Below are 19,850 nucleotides of genomic sequence, written 5' to 3'. Positions count from 1 at the left end.
GGATGGGGTTCCGTACCATGTACGTCCCATTGAGTTGATTTAAAACCAACTGAGAGTCCCCTTTCACCAATAACTGGCGGATACCACCCTTCTTTGCAATATTTAAACCCATAATCAGGGCTGTGTATTCTGCCATATTATTGGTAAAATTCACCCCGAGATAAGCAGCTAACTTCATGACAATCCGTCGTCGGGGGTCTCGGATGACAACTCCTACACTTCCTTTTTTGCATGCACCCCTGGACGCCCCATTAAAGTACAAGGTGTACGTCCATAAAGGGTTTACATATCCCGCCATCCGGAACTCTACTCGTAATTATGGTAATCAAAATTCAACATATTCAACGGGTGGACTGTAGGCTCCATCCCTCCATCATCATTGAATTCAACAGGGATGCTCGTCAAAATTTGTAGGCAGTGATGACAGAAGACCTTGATCTCCCAAATAAATGTCCCACCTTCTTGCTCAGTCACCTTGTATCCTTTGCTCCACCAAATGAGCTTTCCCTGATGATACCTTTGTTCTAAATATGGGTGTTCTAAATAAGGGATCAGACGACCCATCAACCTCTATCACGATTTCCTTGCAGATGTTTGATCGATCTCGCCTAGACCTGCAAGGCAGTCATAGTATTAGTGCAATCAGAAATAATAAGGTTTAATCTTATTAAGATTAACCTTATTTTTAAATTCTACCCCCTCAAGGTCAGCTAATAAGACTGTGGACTTATTCTTTCCTATTCGAACGATCCTATAGGGCCCGTCCCATTTGGGCTCTAGCTTGCCGGGAAATAATTCACGTCGTGCGTCATAATACAGAACAAGCTATCCTTTCTTGAAGGTGTATTTCTTGGCTTTGAGGTCGTGTAGCTGCTTCATTCGGCGCTTCGCCACTTCTTGGTGCAATAAGCTCTGCAGCATAAGCTCATCTAAATGTGCCAGTGTCGTCAAGCGCTCAAAAAGTGCGTCTTCATCACTCAAAGAATGATTGATGGCAAACCGAATAGTCGGCAGCTCAATCTCTAAAGGCAAGACACACTCCTCCCCATATACTAACTTGAACGGGGTATGGCCAGTGGCTCGTTTGAAGGTCGTATTATAGGCCCACACGGCCACGTATAACTTTTTGTCCCAATCCCGTTTCTTTTCCGACACAATTTTGGACAGGATGCTCACAAGCTGCTTGTTGGTTCTCTCAACTTGCCCATTGGCTTGCGGGTTATATGGGGTTGTCTTGTTATGCTTGATTTGCCAAGTCTCTGTCAGGCTTTTGATCACCTTATTCAGGAAATGGGTTCCGCGGTCCGACACTAATTCTTTCGGCGGACCAAAACGGCATATTATCTGCTGTAAAAGGAAACTAGCAGTTTCTTTAGCATCATCTTTCCTTGTTGCACGTGCTTCTGACCACTTTGTGAAGTAGTCAGTTGCTACAATGATGTACCTCTTTTGCACAATCGACGACGGAGTAATAGGACCCACAAAGTCTATTCCCCACTTCTCAAATGGAAGTATCGCCATAATACGGGTGAGTGGTCGTTTCCTATTCTCTCGACTATCATGTCGTTGACAAATATCGCATCTCGTAACATATGCAAACGCATCCTGGAAGATGGCAGGCCACCAATAACCTGCTCTTAAAGCCTTTTGTGCTGTAAGCCGTCCAGCAAAATGGCCTCCGCAAGCAGAATCATGGCACTCTTCCAAAATGAATGGCACCTCATCAGGCATCACACATCAGCGATAGATGTCATCAACCCCTTGCCGATATAATGTACCTGCGATCAAGGCAAACTTTAACACTTGCTGCTTAATTTTCCTTCTCTTAGCTTTAGATAATTTGGATCCCGCCTCTCCCGTCGATAAATAATGCGTTATTGCAGCATACCAGGAGGGAATAGATGTCGTATCTATTTTAAATAACAACTCCATGTCACTACCTTCAGCCACGGTTTCTTTCGGCTCCCCAAAGTCCACAAGACATTCCACGATGCCTTGCAACCTTGGTGGCTTACTACGGATTTCATAATCAAATTCTTGCAAAGTGATTAACCACTTCGCTAGATGATCAGGCGGCTATAGCTTATTCATCAATAATCGAAGTCCCTCCGCCTTCGTATAAAGCAGGACTTTCTCATAGAGAATATAATGCCTGAATTTCTTGGTCCCAAAGACCATTGCTAGATACAACTTCTCCATGTAGGTATAATTGATTTCAGATACCCCTAGCTTTCGGCTAGCAAAAGCAATCGGGTGGTACCACTTCTCTTCCCAAATTTGGGCTAAACAGTAGCTGATACTATACATGGTGGCTGCTGAGAATATGTAGAACATCTCACCTCTTTTAGGTTCTTTTAAAACGGGCGCTCTTGCTAGCTCTTGTTTCACATCCTCGAATGCTACCTTACAAGGGTCACCCCATACAAACAAATAGCTAAAGGACAATAAATTTGTAAGCGGCAATGTTCTTTCTGCCAAGGCATTGATGAATCTACGGTAATAACCAACTGAAGACAGAAAGCTATGAACTTCTTTCGGAGTGCGTGGTGGACCCGTGGCAACTATAACTTTGACCTTCTCGGGGTCTGTCGCAATTCCTACCGAACTGATCACATGACCTAGCAATAGCCCATAAGGTACTCCAAAAACACACTTCCGTGGGTTTTTGGCGATGCAAAATTGTCTACAGCGCTCAAAACATTTTCTTAAAATGATCAACTGCCTTCCTCTCACGGTGGCGGCCCCTAAGTCATCAATAAACACCTTCAACTCTTCAGGGGATATGTCACCGAATGTCTTATCTGTTGTTCGTTGCCACGAACCAGGCGCATTGCATAAACCAAAGGCCATCACATGGTACGCAAAAGTACCAAATACAGTAATAAAACTTATCTTCAACTTGTCCTCTTCTGCAATTGCCATCTGGTTGTATCCTGCAAAGCAATCCATAAACGAATATATTTCCCTACCCGCTAATTGATCCAAAATCTGGTCAATAAATGGCAACGGGTAGTAGTCCTTAACTGTCTGCTTATTCAGCTCCCTAAAGTCTACACATAATCGGATTTGATTATTCTTTTTCTTTCTGATCACAACTGGCGAACACCATTCCGTGTGTTGCACAGGAAAAATCAAACCCTCTTTTCGAAGCTTCTATAACTCTTCAAACAGCCCGTCCCTCAGTTCGAAAGGCATATGCCTTACTTTCTGTCGTACAGGACGACTGCTCTCTTTCAACAGGATTGCATGAATAGCAAGACTAGGAGGAATGCCTCTCAGCTCATCATAACTCCAGGCAAAGATATCACGGAATTCCTGAATCAAGGCCACATAATCCTCCCTTTCTGCTGTGCTGAGCATAGAACCAAATTTGATTGGCTGCAAATCATCAGGCGTACCAAGGTCTAGCTCGATTACATCTGCATCTCTTATACGATCTTGGCCCTCTATCGGCTCGTTCAAAGTGATCTGATAGATGTCTTCTGTGGTGGATCCCTCTTTGGACTCATCACTCGACGATGTCTCACTGGCAAATAAATCTTCTAATGTCTCCAATTCTGTAGAAGATAGAGGAGCTCTCTCACTCTGCGAGGACTCAGGATAAGCATCAACCACCACACGCTGGGCACCTCTGCCGAATATTAGTCGACCGGCAGGTATATCTACTTGGCAGTCCGCTTACAAGATCCAAGGTCGCCCGAGTAATACTTGGTAACTTGGACGGCCTGCAAAACGATTCACCCTAAAGTCCAACAGGCATTCTACATTTGCAACAGTGGCATGGACCTTAGTAATGCAGCCTTCCGGCTGTCTCAAACTATCATCTGCCATTCTGAGAATTGTGGAGGTATCTTTCTGGATCGCAAGACCCAACCTTTCCATCAGTTCAGAACTCATAATGTTAACAGATAATCCTGTGTCGACAATGGCATAATCTACTAATATCCCATCGACATAGGCTGCAACCCTTGGGCAATGCTTCTCAGCATGCTCGAACCAGTCATCACCAACTTGCGCAATACCCAAAGATTCTACGATATACCCGGTACGTAGGATATTTCTAAATTCCTTACTTACTCCTGGGGAAAGCTTAAAAATCTATAAGAGGTTCACATCCGACTTGACTTCACAAAGAGAGCTCGCCAAATTGAATTCATGATAGTTCGATAGAGCTCGCTTTTCATGCCAAACCATCCGCTCTTTAGGTCGCTGAACTGGCTTTATTGCCTCTTTCTTAACTTTCACCTTCTTCTTTGGTGATTCCTTATCGGCTTTACTTTCCACGGGCTTCAAAGGTCCCCCTTCCATGGCAGGATCCAAAACTTGCGTTTCTTTGTTGCCTTGTTTAGGGTTTCCATCAACAGGCTTATCCTTGTCGGCTTCTCTACCCTTTTGACCTCTTGTAAGAACAGCTCGTAGATTAGAGGTTTCAGCATCATTAATGCGTACAGCCTCAATCAAACTAACCCCACTACCACTGGGTAGCTCCTCCACTGTAGTCTTTGGTCGTTGAAGTATTTGTTTAGGCCCTTCTTCTCGCTGGGAATCATTTCCTTGGGCATGATGATTAACAGGTCCTGGTTGCCGACTACCGCGCTGGAGGGAACTGATCTTACTCCAGCAAGTAGCTGCTAAATGGCCGAATTTTCCACAGATATCGCACTTAACATTTGGGCAATTTCTTAGATAGTGTTGCCCACCACACCATTTGCAACTAAACCTCGAAGGTGCACCCTCATCTGGGTATCTACTTCTTATCAAATTTTGTTGTTTTTTAAAGAAGTTGACATCAACGGCTATTTTCCGATACTGCTCCGTAATCATGTCGGTATAATGCTTCATCATGTCCTTAACCTCGCCAAGAACATTAGAAGCGCTCGACTCATAGCCTTGGTCATTACCATGTCGTTCCATCGGCCTAACAATTCGATTAGGCACTGGTTGTTGAGCCACAGGCATGGTATTAGAATTGACCGCCTGGCCTCCACCATTTGGAGCCATTTGACTGCCCGTAGGCATCGACATGCTAGGGGGAGCTGGTAATAAAGGGACATTCTGCATCATGTTCCCTCTCCCATTAGGGTTAGCCATCGCTATCCCTTGGCCACTACTGCCATTGGCCATCGCCACATTGTTTCCCAATACTAAATCCATATTCGAATTGCCTCGAGAAGCATAGGCTGCTTGTAGTCGGGATTCCACCTCTTGTGCTCGTGTAATGGCAGTATCTATATCCCCCAAGGGGACACTACTCAACTGCAATTGGATATTAAAGTCCAAACCATGAAGGAAATATTGCAATTGGGCAGCTACTGCGGGGATAGGGATAGAGGTGTCCAACTTACGGAAAACCTCTTTTATTTTCTTCGCATAAGCATGAATATCCTCGTGTGGTTCTTGACGGGTCACGTTGAGTACACGCAACCAATATTGCCCACCCCTTTCAGGGGCAAACTCCCTTCAAAAAGCTCCATAAAATGAATCAATATTCAATATGGTTCCGGCTTCTAAACCATGATACCATATAGCGGCTCTTCCTTTGAGAGTCATATTGAAGAACATCATTAAATGTCCTTCTTCTTGAATGCGACAGTTAAACATCAGCTTTTGAAACTCCCTAATGTGGAGTTTCGCATCTTCCTCAACTAACCCATTAAAAATGGGTAGCGGGTAACCTAGAGCCGGCAAATCCGTCGTTCCTGCTAGAATTGCAATAGGTTGCGCCATGACGAGGATTGGATTTGCACTAGGAATAAGGGACGGTGGGGTTACACCTCCCGCACTTGATGTAGACTGGCTTATGGAAGGAAGGGGAGCACTAGAGCTTCCACCTTCTCCTAACTTACTGCTTGTGGCCCCAAGACCACTAGATCCACTCCCTCGTAAGGGTTCAGCACCGCTACGCTTAGGGGAATATCTTCTAAAAAATTTAGCATGTCGCCTAGCTCTTTCGTCTCTCTCTTGCTTTTGGATTTCTGCTAGACGATGCTTATCAATAAATAACGGATCAATCACAGTATCCTTTGGCATAAACTCCTAGTTGGTCCCTAGACAACCAGGATTCGAGGACCGCCACTTTTAAACGGCTCCCGGCAGACGCACCATTGATGGAACCTAGAACGGGCCCACACTGGCTCGTGCACTAGCCGGACCTCTATCTCACGCGCTCAACAACCCCACGGCCTCGCGGCCAGGAGCGTTGATGACACATACATTGCCTTCCTAGACATCTTGCGTTTGTATTACGTCATTTGTAGTCCACTCTTCTCTCAACCACTACTCCTCAGAGGGAGTCCCTTACACATTCCCTAATGGCACGACGCACAGACATAGGGGGTCCTCCAACGGCTGAATGCCGCCACCCCTTTGCGACTCTCCTACACCTTGGGGATTGGCCCCTCGATGCATCGCTCAACATATAAACATTTCACACAAAATCCACTCAAGGTACCATTTAATCGTATACAGAAATGTACCATTGTCCTTACTCCTCTTTCCCTTAGACCCCATGACTAGCCTATGGCTTAGGGTATCATGTCTCTCACTCAATGTGGGTCAAGGTCCTAATGAAAGCAATTGCTGTGCATCGAGGATTTCTGATACCTTTAAATATTTCCATGATTTATGCATATTGTGGATGCCAAGTGCTCAAACAATTATAAAATCAATATTGTGCACATGCGTAAAATATCCTTTCAATGATTTTCAACTACCGTTCTTATGCGGCGTTGCATGAACCTAGCACCTAGGAAACCCTCGTGCTACTAGGCTCTTATCCTATAATTATTCACCGACCTATATGGCATGCAAACAAAAACCAGCAATCTTTTCATCATTTTACTCCACATTTAGACACATTTTAACCACTCTACCCTCCCATCGATCAAATGCTGCATTGTTGTATAGATTTATAAGGCGTTTTGCTATAATTTTATGTGTAAAAAGTGAAAAAAACACACTAGAACAAGAAGGTGAGACTGAACTGAGGCAAATACTCATGCTTCAATCCCCTCAAACATTCACAAATATTGTCCTTAATTTTCATTAATTTTCCGCACCCAAAATACATTTTTCACCTATTTTTAGTGATTTTCCTCTATTTTCCTTGTATTTTCCCTTATTTTTTGCATTATTTAATTATTGAAAATTCAAAATAGATTATGGGCTATGGCCCTTAGTTCCTTCTTGCAATAAAAATGAAAATTTAGTTGGTGTTCCTATTTATTCCTCCATTTTTATGCCCGAAACCATTATTTTTCCTTGATTTTCCATGTTTTACGTGTTTTAGTGTATTATTTTGAGTCACAAGATGCATGTTTTTCTGATTTTCTGATTATGAACAGCAAGTACTCATGGAAAACAGCAACATAAACAATTTTTAGCCCACATGAACAACACTTTATCAATCAAAAGCCATGAAATCTCAAATTTCATTTGAAAAAATTGAATTACCGCTTATTTGCGTGTTTCGAGTTTCATTTCCATGGCTGCAAATCTGAAAATTAGTAGCACTTCATGCTCATGACGATCACAAATCACCATTTCCAGCCCGTGGAGCAATCGGATCAATGCCGGACAAGCCTCCACCATTCTTTCTTCTTCCTTTCTCTTCCCACATGAACTCCCCCTTAGAGGAGAGAGAGGGAGGAGAGAGAAAGACTGATTTTCTCTCTCCCTCTACAGGCTGCCATTCCTCGCGTGGACCGGAGCGAAACGGAGCGCGGAGTGAGTGCGATTGCTTACTGTGATTTGTTGCAGGGCTTGCTTGTGAGCCAGCATCTTGATTTGTGGGGGGGCGCCGTTTTTTTCGGTGGCCTGCAGCAGCCGCTGCCCCCTCTCAATCACGTTTTTTCATGGGGGGGTGCCCCTTCACAAAGGCACCCCCTCACTTCTCATTTTTGGGCACCTCCCAAATTTTTGACCGGCCTTTTAGCCCTTTTCCCGGCTCTCTCGCATACGGTGTCTGAATCTCGATCTGAGAATTTCTGTGAGCTCGTCTCGGCATCCCGCACTGACTGCCAGCTCCACTGACCGGCGCAGGCGCATGGAAAATTTACTAAAAATCTGCAAGTGTTGCCCGGGCGTCCTTAGAGCACTTTGACGCTTAAAATCGTCCTAGGTCGAGCCGCCGCCTTTGACATTGGATATTTTTCCCTTGATATTCATAATTTTTAGCTATTTTTAAGCACTTTTTCGGTACCAAAATGCCGCTCTCAGGAAGCGAGTCTTGGTCCACCATCCTGCGATCAAACCTGCTTAGTGCGTTCATTCTCGTAGGAGGGCGACCAAGAGATCCTTCTCTCATGACATGACCCTCTGGCAAAAAAGCCCGACGTCCCTCAAAAACCATCTTCTTCATAGATGTTGACATACGAGAATCCAACCTTGGTCCACACAGAGGACATGCATGGTAACGTGACATGACCAGCCCTGTAGAACACACATGTACAATGAGGCATGTCATAACACCAACATCGCTCAAAGAAAACTAGCAAAATAAGAATTTACTAGAGCATTCTCCATAACCTGGAAAGTCATGCATGGTAACTTACCGCAATCTTGTAATTCAAGACTGCTTGGTCGATTATCTCAACTCGAAACTCTCCATACCGTTGCACATGCTCTATGGACAAACGACGTTTTCAACGAATGGCCAATTTGCATTGTGTGCATGGATAGGGACACATTGATTGAGCCAAGCCTCACGATCACCACCATGTTGGTCGTGAGTGTTAGACATCTTGATTGCAATGTAATGGAGTGATAATTTAATAACGATTCTATATTGTATATTGGGACCACTCCACTATATATATTTCAAGTCTTTTTTTTTAAATTTTTGTACCTATCTCTTTGAGTTTGGCTCTAAACTTATCTATCTTTAAGGTCGGCTCTAAACTATGCTCACACACATACATTTTCGTACCTACATTGCAAAGAATAAAAACCAACACAAGAAAAAATTTGAAAACACTCACTTCCATTTCTCTCTCTTTCAACACTTCCTAACCTACATTGCAACGCAACACAAAGCAATACAAAGATCGAAGAGAAACCAACACTTTCTAACCTACATTGCAAAGCAAAACAAAGATTGTAAAGAAACAGAAACAGGGCATACCCTCGTCCTCTCTTCTTCTTCCACGACCTTTTCGTGCGGGCGACGCTCCTCTCCTCGCGTGTGGCTCGCGGCTTGCTTCCTTGCTTACCTCCCTTGCTCACCTCCCTCTCTTGCTCAGCTCCCTTTCTCTTTCTCTCCGCCTTCGCATGCGCGTTTGAAAGAAACACTCGGGTTTCCGCAAAATGTTACCGCAGTAAGTCGTCGCTATTTACGTCGCAACGCAAATAGTGACGTTTTTAGCGACGCAGATAGCGATGCTAATACTGACGCCGAAAAAAAAAGTCGCTACTTAGCGTTGCTATATGTGTGTACCCTTGTAGTGAAGCTTGATTTGAGTTAGAACTTATGGGATAATACTCTTGTGATCTTTGCTAAGAACATGCAATTGGAAGCTCTATTAACATCTTCAAGGACTTGGCTTGAAACCTTCAATCCTTCTCTTATCTCTACCATCTCCGGAGTCTAAGCTCTTGAACGCCCATACATTCTTCTCTCTCAAATCCTTGTGATTGACCGTGAAGTACCTCTCAAACCTTTAAACATTCACTTTCATCTACTTATCTCTTGAAGACACATCTCCATCTATCTTGTCCAGTTTTCTCGCCAAACCCCTGTGGTGACCTTCAACCCTACACACTTTGACAACGTTCTAAGAAATTTAACTCATGTGGGATTAATCGAAACACGCTAGGCTCAATGCTAAGCAAATAAAGACTAGTCTAGACTCAGTAATATTTAATAATATTTAATTTAGTACCTTGGATGGTTCCATTGTTGGGATTATCCCAAACTATTAGTCCATTAAGTTTTGGTGAAGTAAGATTTTCCAATCTTCTAAATGCTTGTGTTTGGTGGAACAACATAGGATGCAAAATATATATTTTCTTCAATGAAGAAGGAGAACGCGCAATAAGAAAAAATATTTTTTTTTATTTTAGCATGCATTATATGAAATGTACTTGTCAAGGACTTCAATGGCTACCATTCCACACTTCTTGATGATGGAAGCACATTTGCATAGACTAAAACTTACTTCCAATCTCTAAAATAACCATCTTATCTAGAGTAAAAACTTCTACAAGCTAAAGATAATGCTTTAAAAAGTAAATTTCATTGCCTTACAATGAGTTGTGAATTGTTGTTGCATGGAATGTTCCAAGTGAAGATCCTTCATAGTATACACATATTGGATCCTTGCATACTATTTTTAATCTTGTATTTTAAACCCTAGAATTCATCCTTTTTAGTGAAATCTCATGTTTCGTGAATATCACATCTCTTGTAATTTAGCATGTACATGCCTATATGGAGCTAGATCCCTGTCTTGAAGAAGCACTACAAAAAAAAGCCATGGAGGATAAATACCAAGGTATTGACAACAAATAAGCTTGAGATAGAATAGGAATATTACAAAACTGAGTTTAGAGAAGTTAGAACAATAAAATAGTGACAACTACAAGATGAATACATATAAAAAAGGTGAGAACTACAAAAGCTTCTAAATAATCTGTTGCTTTGAGTTATAATTAAAAGTAATCCACTTTTATCATTTTTAGGTGACTTTAAAGTACCCAACCTTATAAAAAGTCATTATCAAGGACCAATTAGTTAGTTGGAATCGCCTCGTGAGGATAAGTTTAGAGGCTCATTTTCACCTTTTTGCTAGCTTTAGAAAAAAATTGGTAGAATTACTCGAGATCAAATGTTATATTGGACCACACATGGCAGTGTCCCATTGGCCTATTCATAGTGATGTCATCATTAGTGAATACTAACTAAAAGGCCCTTTTCCCCTCAAAATCTACCTAAAGGAAATTATAATGAGAAAATAATTAAAATAAGAAAATAAGAAAATAACTAAAAGGCCCTTTTTCCCTCAAAATCTACCTAAAGGAAATTATAATGAGAAAATAATTAAAAATAAGAAAATTTGATGACTGTCAAATGATAATCTTGTCAAAGTGCTTCATCCGCTAACTTTAATCCTCTCATTAGTTGTTGCCACATGTCTGTGGTTGAAGGATTGTGGTTCCATCCCAAAATATTGCATCAACATTATGGATGGTGATCACTTGAAAAGTTTCCTATCTATATATATGTAATGATATGGAATAAGAAAAATGAGAACTTGGTCATTAAAATCCATGTAGGTGGTTAGTTCTTGTCTTGCTATTCATCCAAGATGAGATTCTATTACAATAATGGCAACAACATCAAAAGACATTTTTGCAGAGAAGAGGGTGTTACTACTGAGTGTAATGCAAAATATATTAAGCTTTATTACTCATATTTCTAAGCACTATATGATGGTGCAAGAGCTCTATGGATGCCAAATAGTTGTAAGAAGAAATTTTATCAAAGTAGTGGCCTCTAGCATTATGCCTACTAGAAACATTTCATGATCAAGGAATGAGCTCATGTAAATATTGTCAAATTAGGTTTTCTACAAGAAAACCCCTACATTGGTAGCACATCAAGTGAGGTTAAGAAGTCACGAATGGCTATGTAAGAAATACCATGCTAGGTCATCATGTTTAAGAACTCTTGTAAATATAGGACACACTTGTGAATTAACAAATGATCAAGCTATGAATGCTGCATCTTTGCTTCAAAGAAGGCCACTTGACATGTTGTATGAGAGTTTTGTAATGCTAGAGAATGTAAATTGTATAGCCCTTATTGTGTTTGTGAGCCAGATTTTAGGCCATGCCCTTAACAAGGTTGCAAAAAGTTTTCTTGTAGATAGCCTAGAAGAGTGACACTTACAATGTTAAGCACAAGAGGGCATGGTCTCTTATCTTTCGCCTAAATATGATGCACATCATTAATAAGCCTACAATTGCTGCCATAGCTTATGGCCTAGACAAGAAGGATAATAGTATTGGTGAGAAAAATGTGCTAATCTTTCCCTTAGGTGGACACATTCGATGTGTTTCTTTCCACCATTGAGGAGGGTATTTTTGAAGTAAAGGAGGCCACTACTCAAGACACTCATTGGGGTGGGTTTATGGATCCTATTGACAAGTGCTTGAAGGATGTGAAGATGTAGAAGAGCTCTATCCATGATATTGTCCTTATGGGTAGCACAACTAGGATTCCAAAATTTCAATAGCTCTTCAAGACACATTAATGTAAGGAGCTCAACAATGTTTGTCTTGGGGTGGATTAGCCAAGGAACCATTCAAAGTTCATAGCTACCCAATCACAACAACTTGATTCAAACTAAATAGAATGGAACTAGAAATAAAGAGACATTTCCAACTTGAAGCTTCCACCATTGCAAATTTCGTACCATGCAATGCTCAAATAGATAGATCTCAATTAGATGAGATAAGATGGTTTGAGAAGTGAGAGGTTGTTGCTCTTTTATACTTCTAACAAATTTGGCTCATGTGGGATTAATCGAAAGACACTAGGCTTAATGCTAAACAAATAAAGTATAGACTAGACTCAATAATATTTAATTTAAGACATTGGATGGTTTCATTGTTGGGATTATCCCAAACTATTAGTCCATTAAGTTTTGCTGAAGTAAGATTTTCCAGTCTTCCAAATTCTTGTGTTTAGTGGAACAACATAGGATGTAAATAGGAAATATTTATTTTCTTCAATGAAAAAGGAGAATGGGAAAAAAGGAAAAATAATGTTTTTGATTTTAGCATGCATTATATGAAAGGTACTTGTCAAGGACTTCAATGGCTACCATTCCACACTTCTTGATGGAAACACACTTGCACAAACTAAAACTTACTCTCCAATCTCTAAAATAACCATCTTATCTAAAGTAAATGGTTTTACAAGCTAAAGATAATGTTATGAAAAGAAAAATGCATTGCCTTACAATGCATTGCGAATTGTTGCCGCATTTAGGGTTCCAAGTGAAGATCCTTCATAGTATACACATATGGGATCCTTGCATACAATTTTTAATCCTATATTTTGAACCCTAGAATTCATCTTGTGCAATGAAATCTCATGTTTTCTCTTTTCCATTTATTAATCTTGTAAGGATCTTTACAAGATGGAATCATTGTTATCCAATCTTATAGCACCTATGTTGATGAATACCATAGATAATCCTCTCTTGTATTGTAGCACGTACATGCTTGTATGGGGTTAGATCCCCATTTTGAAGAAGCACTACAAGAAGAAGCCATGGAGGATGAATACCAAGGTATTGACAAGAAATGAGGTTGAGATAGAATAAAAATATTACATAATTGAGTTTAGAGAAGTTGGAACAATAAAATATTGACAATTACGAGATGAATACATACAAAAAAGGCAAGAACTAGAAAAGCTTCTAAATAATCTATTCCTTTGAGTTATAATGAAAAGTAATCCACTTTTATTATTTTTAGGCGACTTTGAAGTACCCAAGTTTTCAAAAAGTCACATCGAGGGGCTAAAAGCAAGGAAAAGAACATTAAAAAAAGTCATTGCTAAGGAAGAATTAGTTAGTTGGAATTGCCTCATGAGGATAAGTTTAGAGGCTCATTTTCACCTTCTTGTTGATTTTAGAAAAAAGTTGGTAGAATTAATAGAGATCAAATGTTATATTGGAACACACGTGGCAGTGTCCCATTGGCTTATTCACACTGAGCTCATCATTAGTGAATGCTCACTAAAAGACACTGTCCCAGTGGCCTATTTAGGCTAATCTCATCATTAATGAATGCTAACTAAAAGGCCCTTTTTCCCTCAAAAATCTACCTAATAGAAATTATAATGAGAAAAGAATTAAAAATAAGAAAAATTGATGACTATCAAATTATAATCTTGTCAAAGTGCATCATCCACTGACTTTAATCCTCTAATCACTTGTTGCCACATGTCTACTGTTGAAGGATTGTGGTTCCATCCAAAAATATTGCATCAACATTATGGATGGTGATCGCTTGAAAATTTTCCTATCTATTTATATATAATGATGTGGAATAAGAAGAATGAAATCTTAGTCATTAAAGTCCATGTAGGTGATTAGTGCTTGTTGTGCTATTCATCCAATAGGAGATTCAATTGCAATAATGGCAACAACATTCAAATACATTTTGACTATAGACAAGAGGGTGTTACTACTAAGTTGAATGCAAAACATATTTAGCTTTATTGCTCATATTGATAAGCACTATATGATGGTGCAAGATCTCTATGGATGCCAAATAGTAGCACGAAGAAATTTTATCAAAGTGGCGGCCTCTAGCATTATGCCTACTAGAAACATTTGGTGATCAAGGAATGAGTACATGTGACCATTGTCAAATCGAGTTTTCTACAAGAAAACCCTTACATTTGCAGCACATCATGCGAGGTTAAGAAGTCACAAAAAATTGCTTGGTAAGAAGTAACATGCTAGCTCATCATGTTTAAGAACTCTTGTAAATAGGACACACTTGTGAATTAATAGATGATCAAGCTATGAATGTTGCATCCGTGCTTCAAAACATGCCACTTGACATGTTGTATGAGAGTTTTGTGATGTTAGAGAATGTAAATTGTATAGCCCTTATTGTGTTTGTGAGCCATATTTTAGGCCATGCCCTTAACAAGGTTGCAAACAATTTGCTTACAGATAGCCTAGAAGTGTGACACTTACACTATTAAGCACAAGAGGGCATGGTCTCTTATCTTTGGCCTAAATGTGATGCACATCATCAATGAGCCTACAATTGCTACCATAGCTTGTGGCCTTAACAAGAAGGCTAGTACTAGTATTGGTGAGAAAAATGTGATTACCTTTCACTTAGGTGGAGACACATTTGATGTGTGTCTTCCCACCATTGAGGAGGGTATTTTTGAAGTAAAGGCCACTACTCAATACAGCCATTTGGGTGGGTGGTGTATGGATCCTATTGACAAGTGCTTGAGGGATGCCAAGATGTAGAAGAGCCCTATCCATGATGTTGACCTTATGGACATCTCAACTAGGATCCCAAAATTTCAAGATACATTAATGAAAGGAGCTCTACAATGTTCACCTTGGGGTGGATTAGCCAAGGAACCATTCACAATTCATAGCTATCCAATCACAATAACATGATTCAAACTAAATAGAATGAAACTAGCGATAGAGAGACATTTCCAACTTGAAGCTTCGATCATTGCAAAGTTTGTACCATGCATACAAAGTACCTAATCCTATTATGTGATTATAATGCATACAAAGTTGCCATGATTGGCTTTTATTCGTGCATATAGTAATTGTTGAATGTACAAAAGTTATGAGCTTCAACCGATTTTGTTTTTACAAGGAGTGTGTGGATGAGCTTCAAAATGGGAAGCTCATGGGCGTGCCCTTAGAAGGATGCCGTCGCGCAAAATAGGGGGTTTGAACTCCTCCTACGATGCACCAAGAATGGAGTTGCTTGTAGCTTGTAAAGAGCGGATCATCATGCAGCATCTTACATTGGTCTTTCTATCTGAGGGTAAATGCATTTTCAAACAATCAATATCTAGATCCAAACACAACCCAGATACAAGAAACCATAATTATCCTGTTACTTTCTCTACGATTGCAATACAATTAGCGCAAAACGATGGTGACCATTTATTTAAAGCCCCCATGTAGATGTGACGGTTGTGCTTTCAGAAACAAATTTATGATGAGAAATGTCACAAGTTACAACGTCCACGATGAGAGTCGCACAATTTGTTTGTCAAAACAGGGAATGAATATGTTGTGTTCAGTGCAATATTCGCATAATGTTGAGTTGCGACAGCGAACAGACAGTGCAATAGTACTCTTCTGATCTGGGATTTATGGAAAGTCAGGCATCAATTTGATCTGGAGCAATCCTAGTGCCATATTTCATTGTGCTAAGGCAGGGCCTGCATCAGGGTATGGCATAGAACATGCCACATCTGCGCGCAGGCAAAAGCTTGGGTGCATCACCTGCATAAAAGTCATTGGCACTCTGTACATCAACCATATTCTCATGGTTGGCGCCATCCATTACCTGCATGGTGGGCATCGGAGGAAAAGCCTCTCCGGATTCTGAGGCACAAGTCTTGATCATATCTACTTTGTTGTTTAGCTGTCGAGGACTGCATGCATCAAGAGCAGCGAGGCAGGCTGCAACAGCTTCTTCCTCCTCCTCTTCCTCTTCTTTTCCTTCTTCGGCTACCTCTTCTTCTTACGCTGTGAGAGCAGACCCATCATCGTCTGCAACAATGGAATTACCGAGGCAGAGCTAACATACTATCCTGCAGAAGAGAAGGCCCTCATGGTGTATGCGAAAGGGCAGGCAGTGAAGTAATTTTACCCAGGGATTCATTCCGCTTAAAGCATGAATCAATAATTCTGTACCACCACATCCACTCAGGCTGCATCATACTCTGCCAAAGAGGCCAGTGAGACGCCAGCCTCGTGCGGCCCGTGCAGCACAAGTGCTTGCGCAGGAGCCGCCTCGCCCTGCTGCTGCTGCTGCTGCTGTAGGTAGCTGCTCAGACTCAGGTGGAGGTGGTAGCCTGGATGCCACGGCTGCCAGGTAGGTGTCTGCATCCGCTGTGACGTGGGATGCGGCGAAGGCGAGGGCAGCATGTGCGTGCTCATCACTGCACGAGGCGAGCAGGCGGTCCTCGCACATGCAGAAGATGGTGACGGCGGCGGCCAGGAGCACGTCGGAGGTGCCCTCGGTGAAGAGGATGTCCCAGAGGCGGAGGGTGGTCTCGGCGGGCAGGTGGGAGGTGGTGAAGAGGGTCATGAGCCACTGGGTGGGCAAGAGGGAGGGGTCGTAGAGCAAGTGCTCGGAGAGGTGCTCGTAGGTGCGAGGGCAGGCGTCGCGGAGGCGTGTGAGGAAGGCGGCCCTGGCGTGCTCTGCCGCGGTGCCCAAGAGGAGCTCGCTGTAGGTGTGGGGGGGCAAGATGTGCTCCACTAGGACGGTGAGGAGCCAGAAGGCATCTTCCTCACTGTGCTGGGTCACCAAGAGCAGCGTGGCCGCGAGGAAGTTGAGGCCCTGGCAGTAGCGCACCTCGGAGTTGCGCAGGGCATAGGCGGTGAGGACGTTCTCGAGGGCGAGGCAGCCCTCCTCGCTCTGAAACCAGGGGTGAGAGGGGAATGTGCGTGGGATGTCGAGGGCAATCTGCCGCAGCGCCCCCTGCACGCCTGGCGCTGCTGCTGCGGACGGGCTATTGCGACACAGCCATAGGAGGTCGCTGTAGTAGGTGGTGGGCGCGCGGGAGCGTGCACGCTGGGCTCCGGAGAGGGCAAGCCACACACGGGCTCGAAAGGAGGGGGGCACACCCTGTGTGCGGATGATCTCCCTCACAAATACGGCCGGCACATCACCTGCACGGCCCGCGGTGGTGGTGGTGGTGCCGGAGCAAGAAGATGATTTGCCTCCTGACCTTTGGCCTGCTGCTGCTGCGACGACGTCGAACCAGTCCTCCCCGTGCCGAGAGGCCATGGCCTGCCAGAACTGCTCCTTTGCATCCTCCATCATCATAAGAAAATGTATAGCTGCAATGCCAAGCAGTCTGTCGGTATGTGTGCCTGGTACAGCAAGCTGCTTGTAAAGCTTAAGCTTCTTCTTCTTCTTGTTGCTGAGCGCTCGAACGTGCCGCCGCAGCCTCGTACGTATGGAAATGCAAGATTTGTTGATTCAGAAGAAGCTGGAAGAAACAAAAGCGAGGCCGGAAATGCGAAATGCAAATGAAAAGGGAAGCTAGCAGCAAAAGAATATTCCGACTTCTGCACTGACCGCAAAAGAATATTCCGTCTCTGCACTGGTCTAGTGGCGCTGCGCCGTGTTCATCCAGATTCTTCCTCCACACGAAAAGCGTCCCTCTGCACTTTTCCTCCTTTCATGGAGCACTTCTTTCACCACAAATATTACGAGCTTTATTTATTTACTCATATTTCCTCACTTATATATGAGTATTTAGTACGCACTATTGGAAGGGGTGCTCGCTAGTTATTGTCCATTGATCTTTACTTAGAAAATCTCCCAGGTTAAAAGCCAATATGCCTTCTTTAAGGGAAAATAACTAGTGAAGATGTTATCCAATGCCCATTATTTCCCCGCCACGGGATAAAGTACTTCGAATTTAAACTCTTCGTGAGGAGATCTAAATCGTTAACATTTGTACTAACCTTGATGGCCTCAATCCACTTGTCCTCAAGCACCTCCTTCACAAAGCGATACTTTATCGTGATGGACTTTGTCTTTGTGCATGAAACACAAGGTTTACAAATCTCCCACTAGAAAAATAAGCTTCCTTGCATGCCTTAATGGTTGTGACATACGTGGCCTTAGTGGTAGATAAAGCCATACATGGTTGCAATTGAGAGACCCATGAGAGTGCACCTCTTGCAAATGTGAAGAAAAAATTTCAACTCTTCGTAAAGTCTACATTCCCTACAAAATCAACATCTACATACCCAAGGATAAGTGCATCCTTCCTTTTAAAGCATGTACACATAGCTCTAGTGCCGTTTAAGCAACTCATGATACTCTTGACTGCTTCCCAATGCTTCTTGCAAGGATTTTCCATATATCTACTAACCACTCCCACTACATAGGCAGTGTCTAGATCTGTGGGAACTATAACCAAACATTAAGGTGCCAAATAAGGTGCCTTAGCCATTCTAAGCTTCTGCTCATTTGATTTATAGCCACCCTCTTAGCTTACTTTCAAATATGGAGGCAATGATGGAACATTGATATCCTTCTCTATCTCCATATTGAAATGCTCAAGTACATTCCTAATGTACTCCTTTCGAGATACATAAAGAATTTTATTATCTCGGTCCTACATAATTCACATGTCAAGAACATGACTAGTATTCCCTGTCCTGAATCATGCCAAAGTTTTCATACAACCTTTTCTACAATGTATCCACATAGATGAGCGATTTCCTAGCACAAAGTATCAAGGTCATAAGGTTACTATCCATAGCCTTTTGTGTTAAAAAAATTAATTGATCTCATTCCCAATGTATCCTTTACACTACTCTTGTAGTTTGCACAAAAGTGGGTACAAGCCGCTTAATTAGCTCAAGTACTATTTGATTATGTTTGAAATAAAATGTGCATATAATAACAAAATTGGATGACAATTTGATAATATTATTGGATAGAACAATAAAAGGCTTGAAACAAGTTTCAAGTGAAAATGCATTATCTACAAAAATTGGAGTATCAAAAGTACATTAAAATTGGTCAAAGCAACCTTTAACAATGTTATTTGGAACTATAAAAAAAGTTGAATTTTTTTATTTACTTCCAATTCTCATAAGGTGTATGTCATACATATCAAAGCATTTTTTATAAAATATTATCTTAATATAAAAATATTTGATATAATTTTATTTGGAAGCACTAAAAGTTTCTTATTTTCTATGAAAATGGTCTCAAAGATGGACATAGAAATATACACTTCCTAGCTTGTTTTGACCCCTTCTATTTTTTTTCCAACTATTATCATTGCTAATCACATTTTCCTAAAACTATTCCTTTTTAATCTTTATCGTTGAAGAGATATTGACTTTTTCATAGAGGGCCCACATTGCCACAAAAGTCGCTTTCTTGCTAGTAGGAGACTAGTGTTAAGGCCTCATGAAGGCATTGAACTTATGATAGCATTCCCTTGGGGAGCATTTCAATCCAAACAAGCTATTGCATAGCTTACATACCAACAACTCCTTGCCTTCCACCACAACAATGCCATCTAGGTATTGTAAATAGATATCCACTACAAGATACATGCAACATCCGACATTCAAAGCGAC

At 41.7% G+C, this 19,850-nt stretch overlaps 1 protein-coding gene across 1 annotated transcript in view; it reads right to left on the bottom strand.

The window, feature by feature from the left end:
- The window catches only part of LOC148037687 (uncharacterized), a 132,951-nt gene extending 115,392 nt beyond the window's left edge, over window positions 1–17,559 (bottom strand). Inside the window, exon 1 of the mRNA XM_087677144.1 lies at window positions 16,384–17,559. Within this exon, the coding sequence (XP_087533270.1) occupies window positions 16,450–17,559 (1,110 nt within the window). The 3' untranslated portion in view covers window positions 16,384–16,449. The remainder of the gene's footprint in view (window positions 1–16,383) is intronic.
- Between the last annotated feature and the right edge of the window lie 2,291 nt (window positions 17,560–19,850).

Source organism: Lygodium microphyllum, chromosome 4 (assembly GCF_053477565.2).
Source record: "Lygodium microphyllum isolate KBCC chromosome 4, Lygodium_microphyllum_v1.1.10, whole genome shotgun sequence".
Classification (NCBI taxonomy): Eukaryota; Viridiplantae; Streptophyta; class Polypodiopsida; order Schizaeales; family Lygodiaceae; genus Lygodium; species Lygodium microphyllum.
This window is presented reverse-complemented; position numbering and strand designations above follow the sequence as displayed.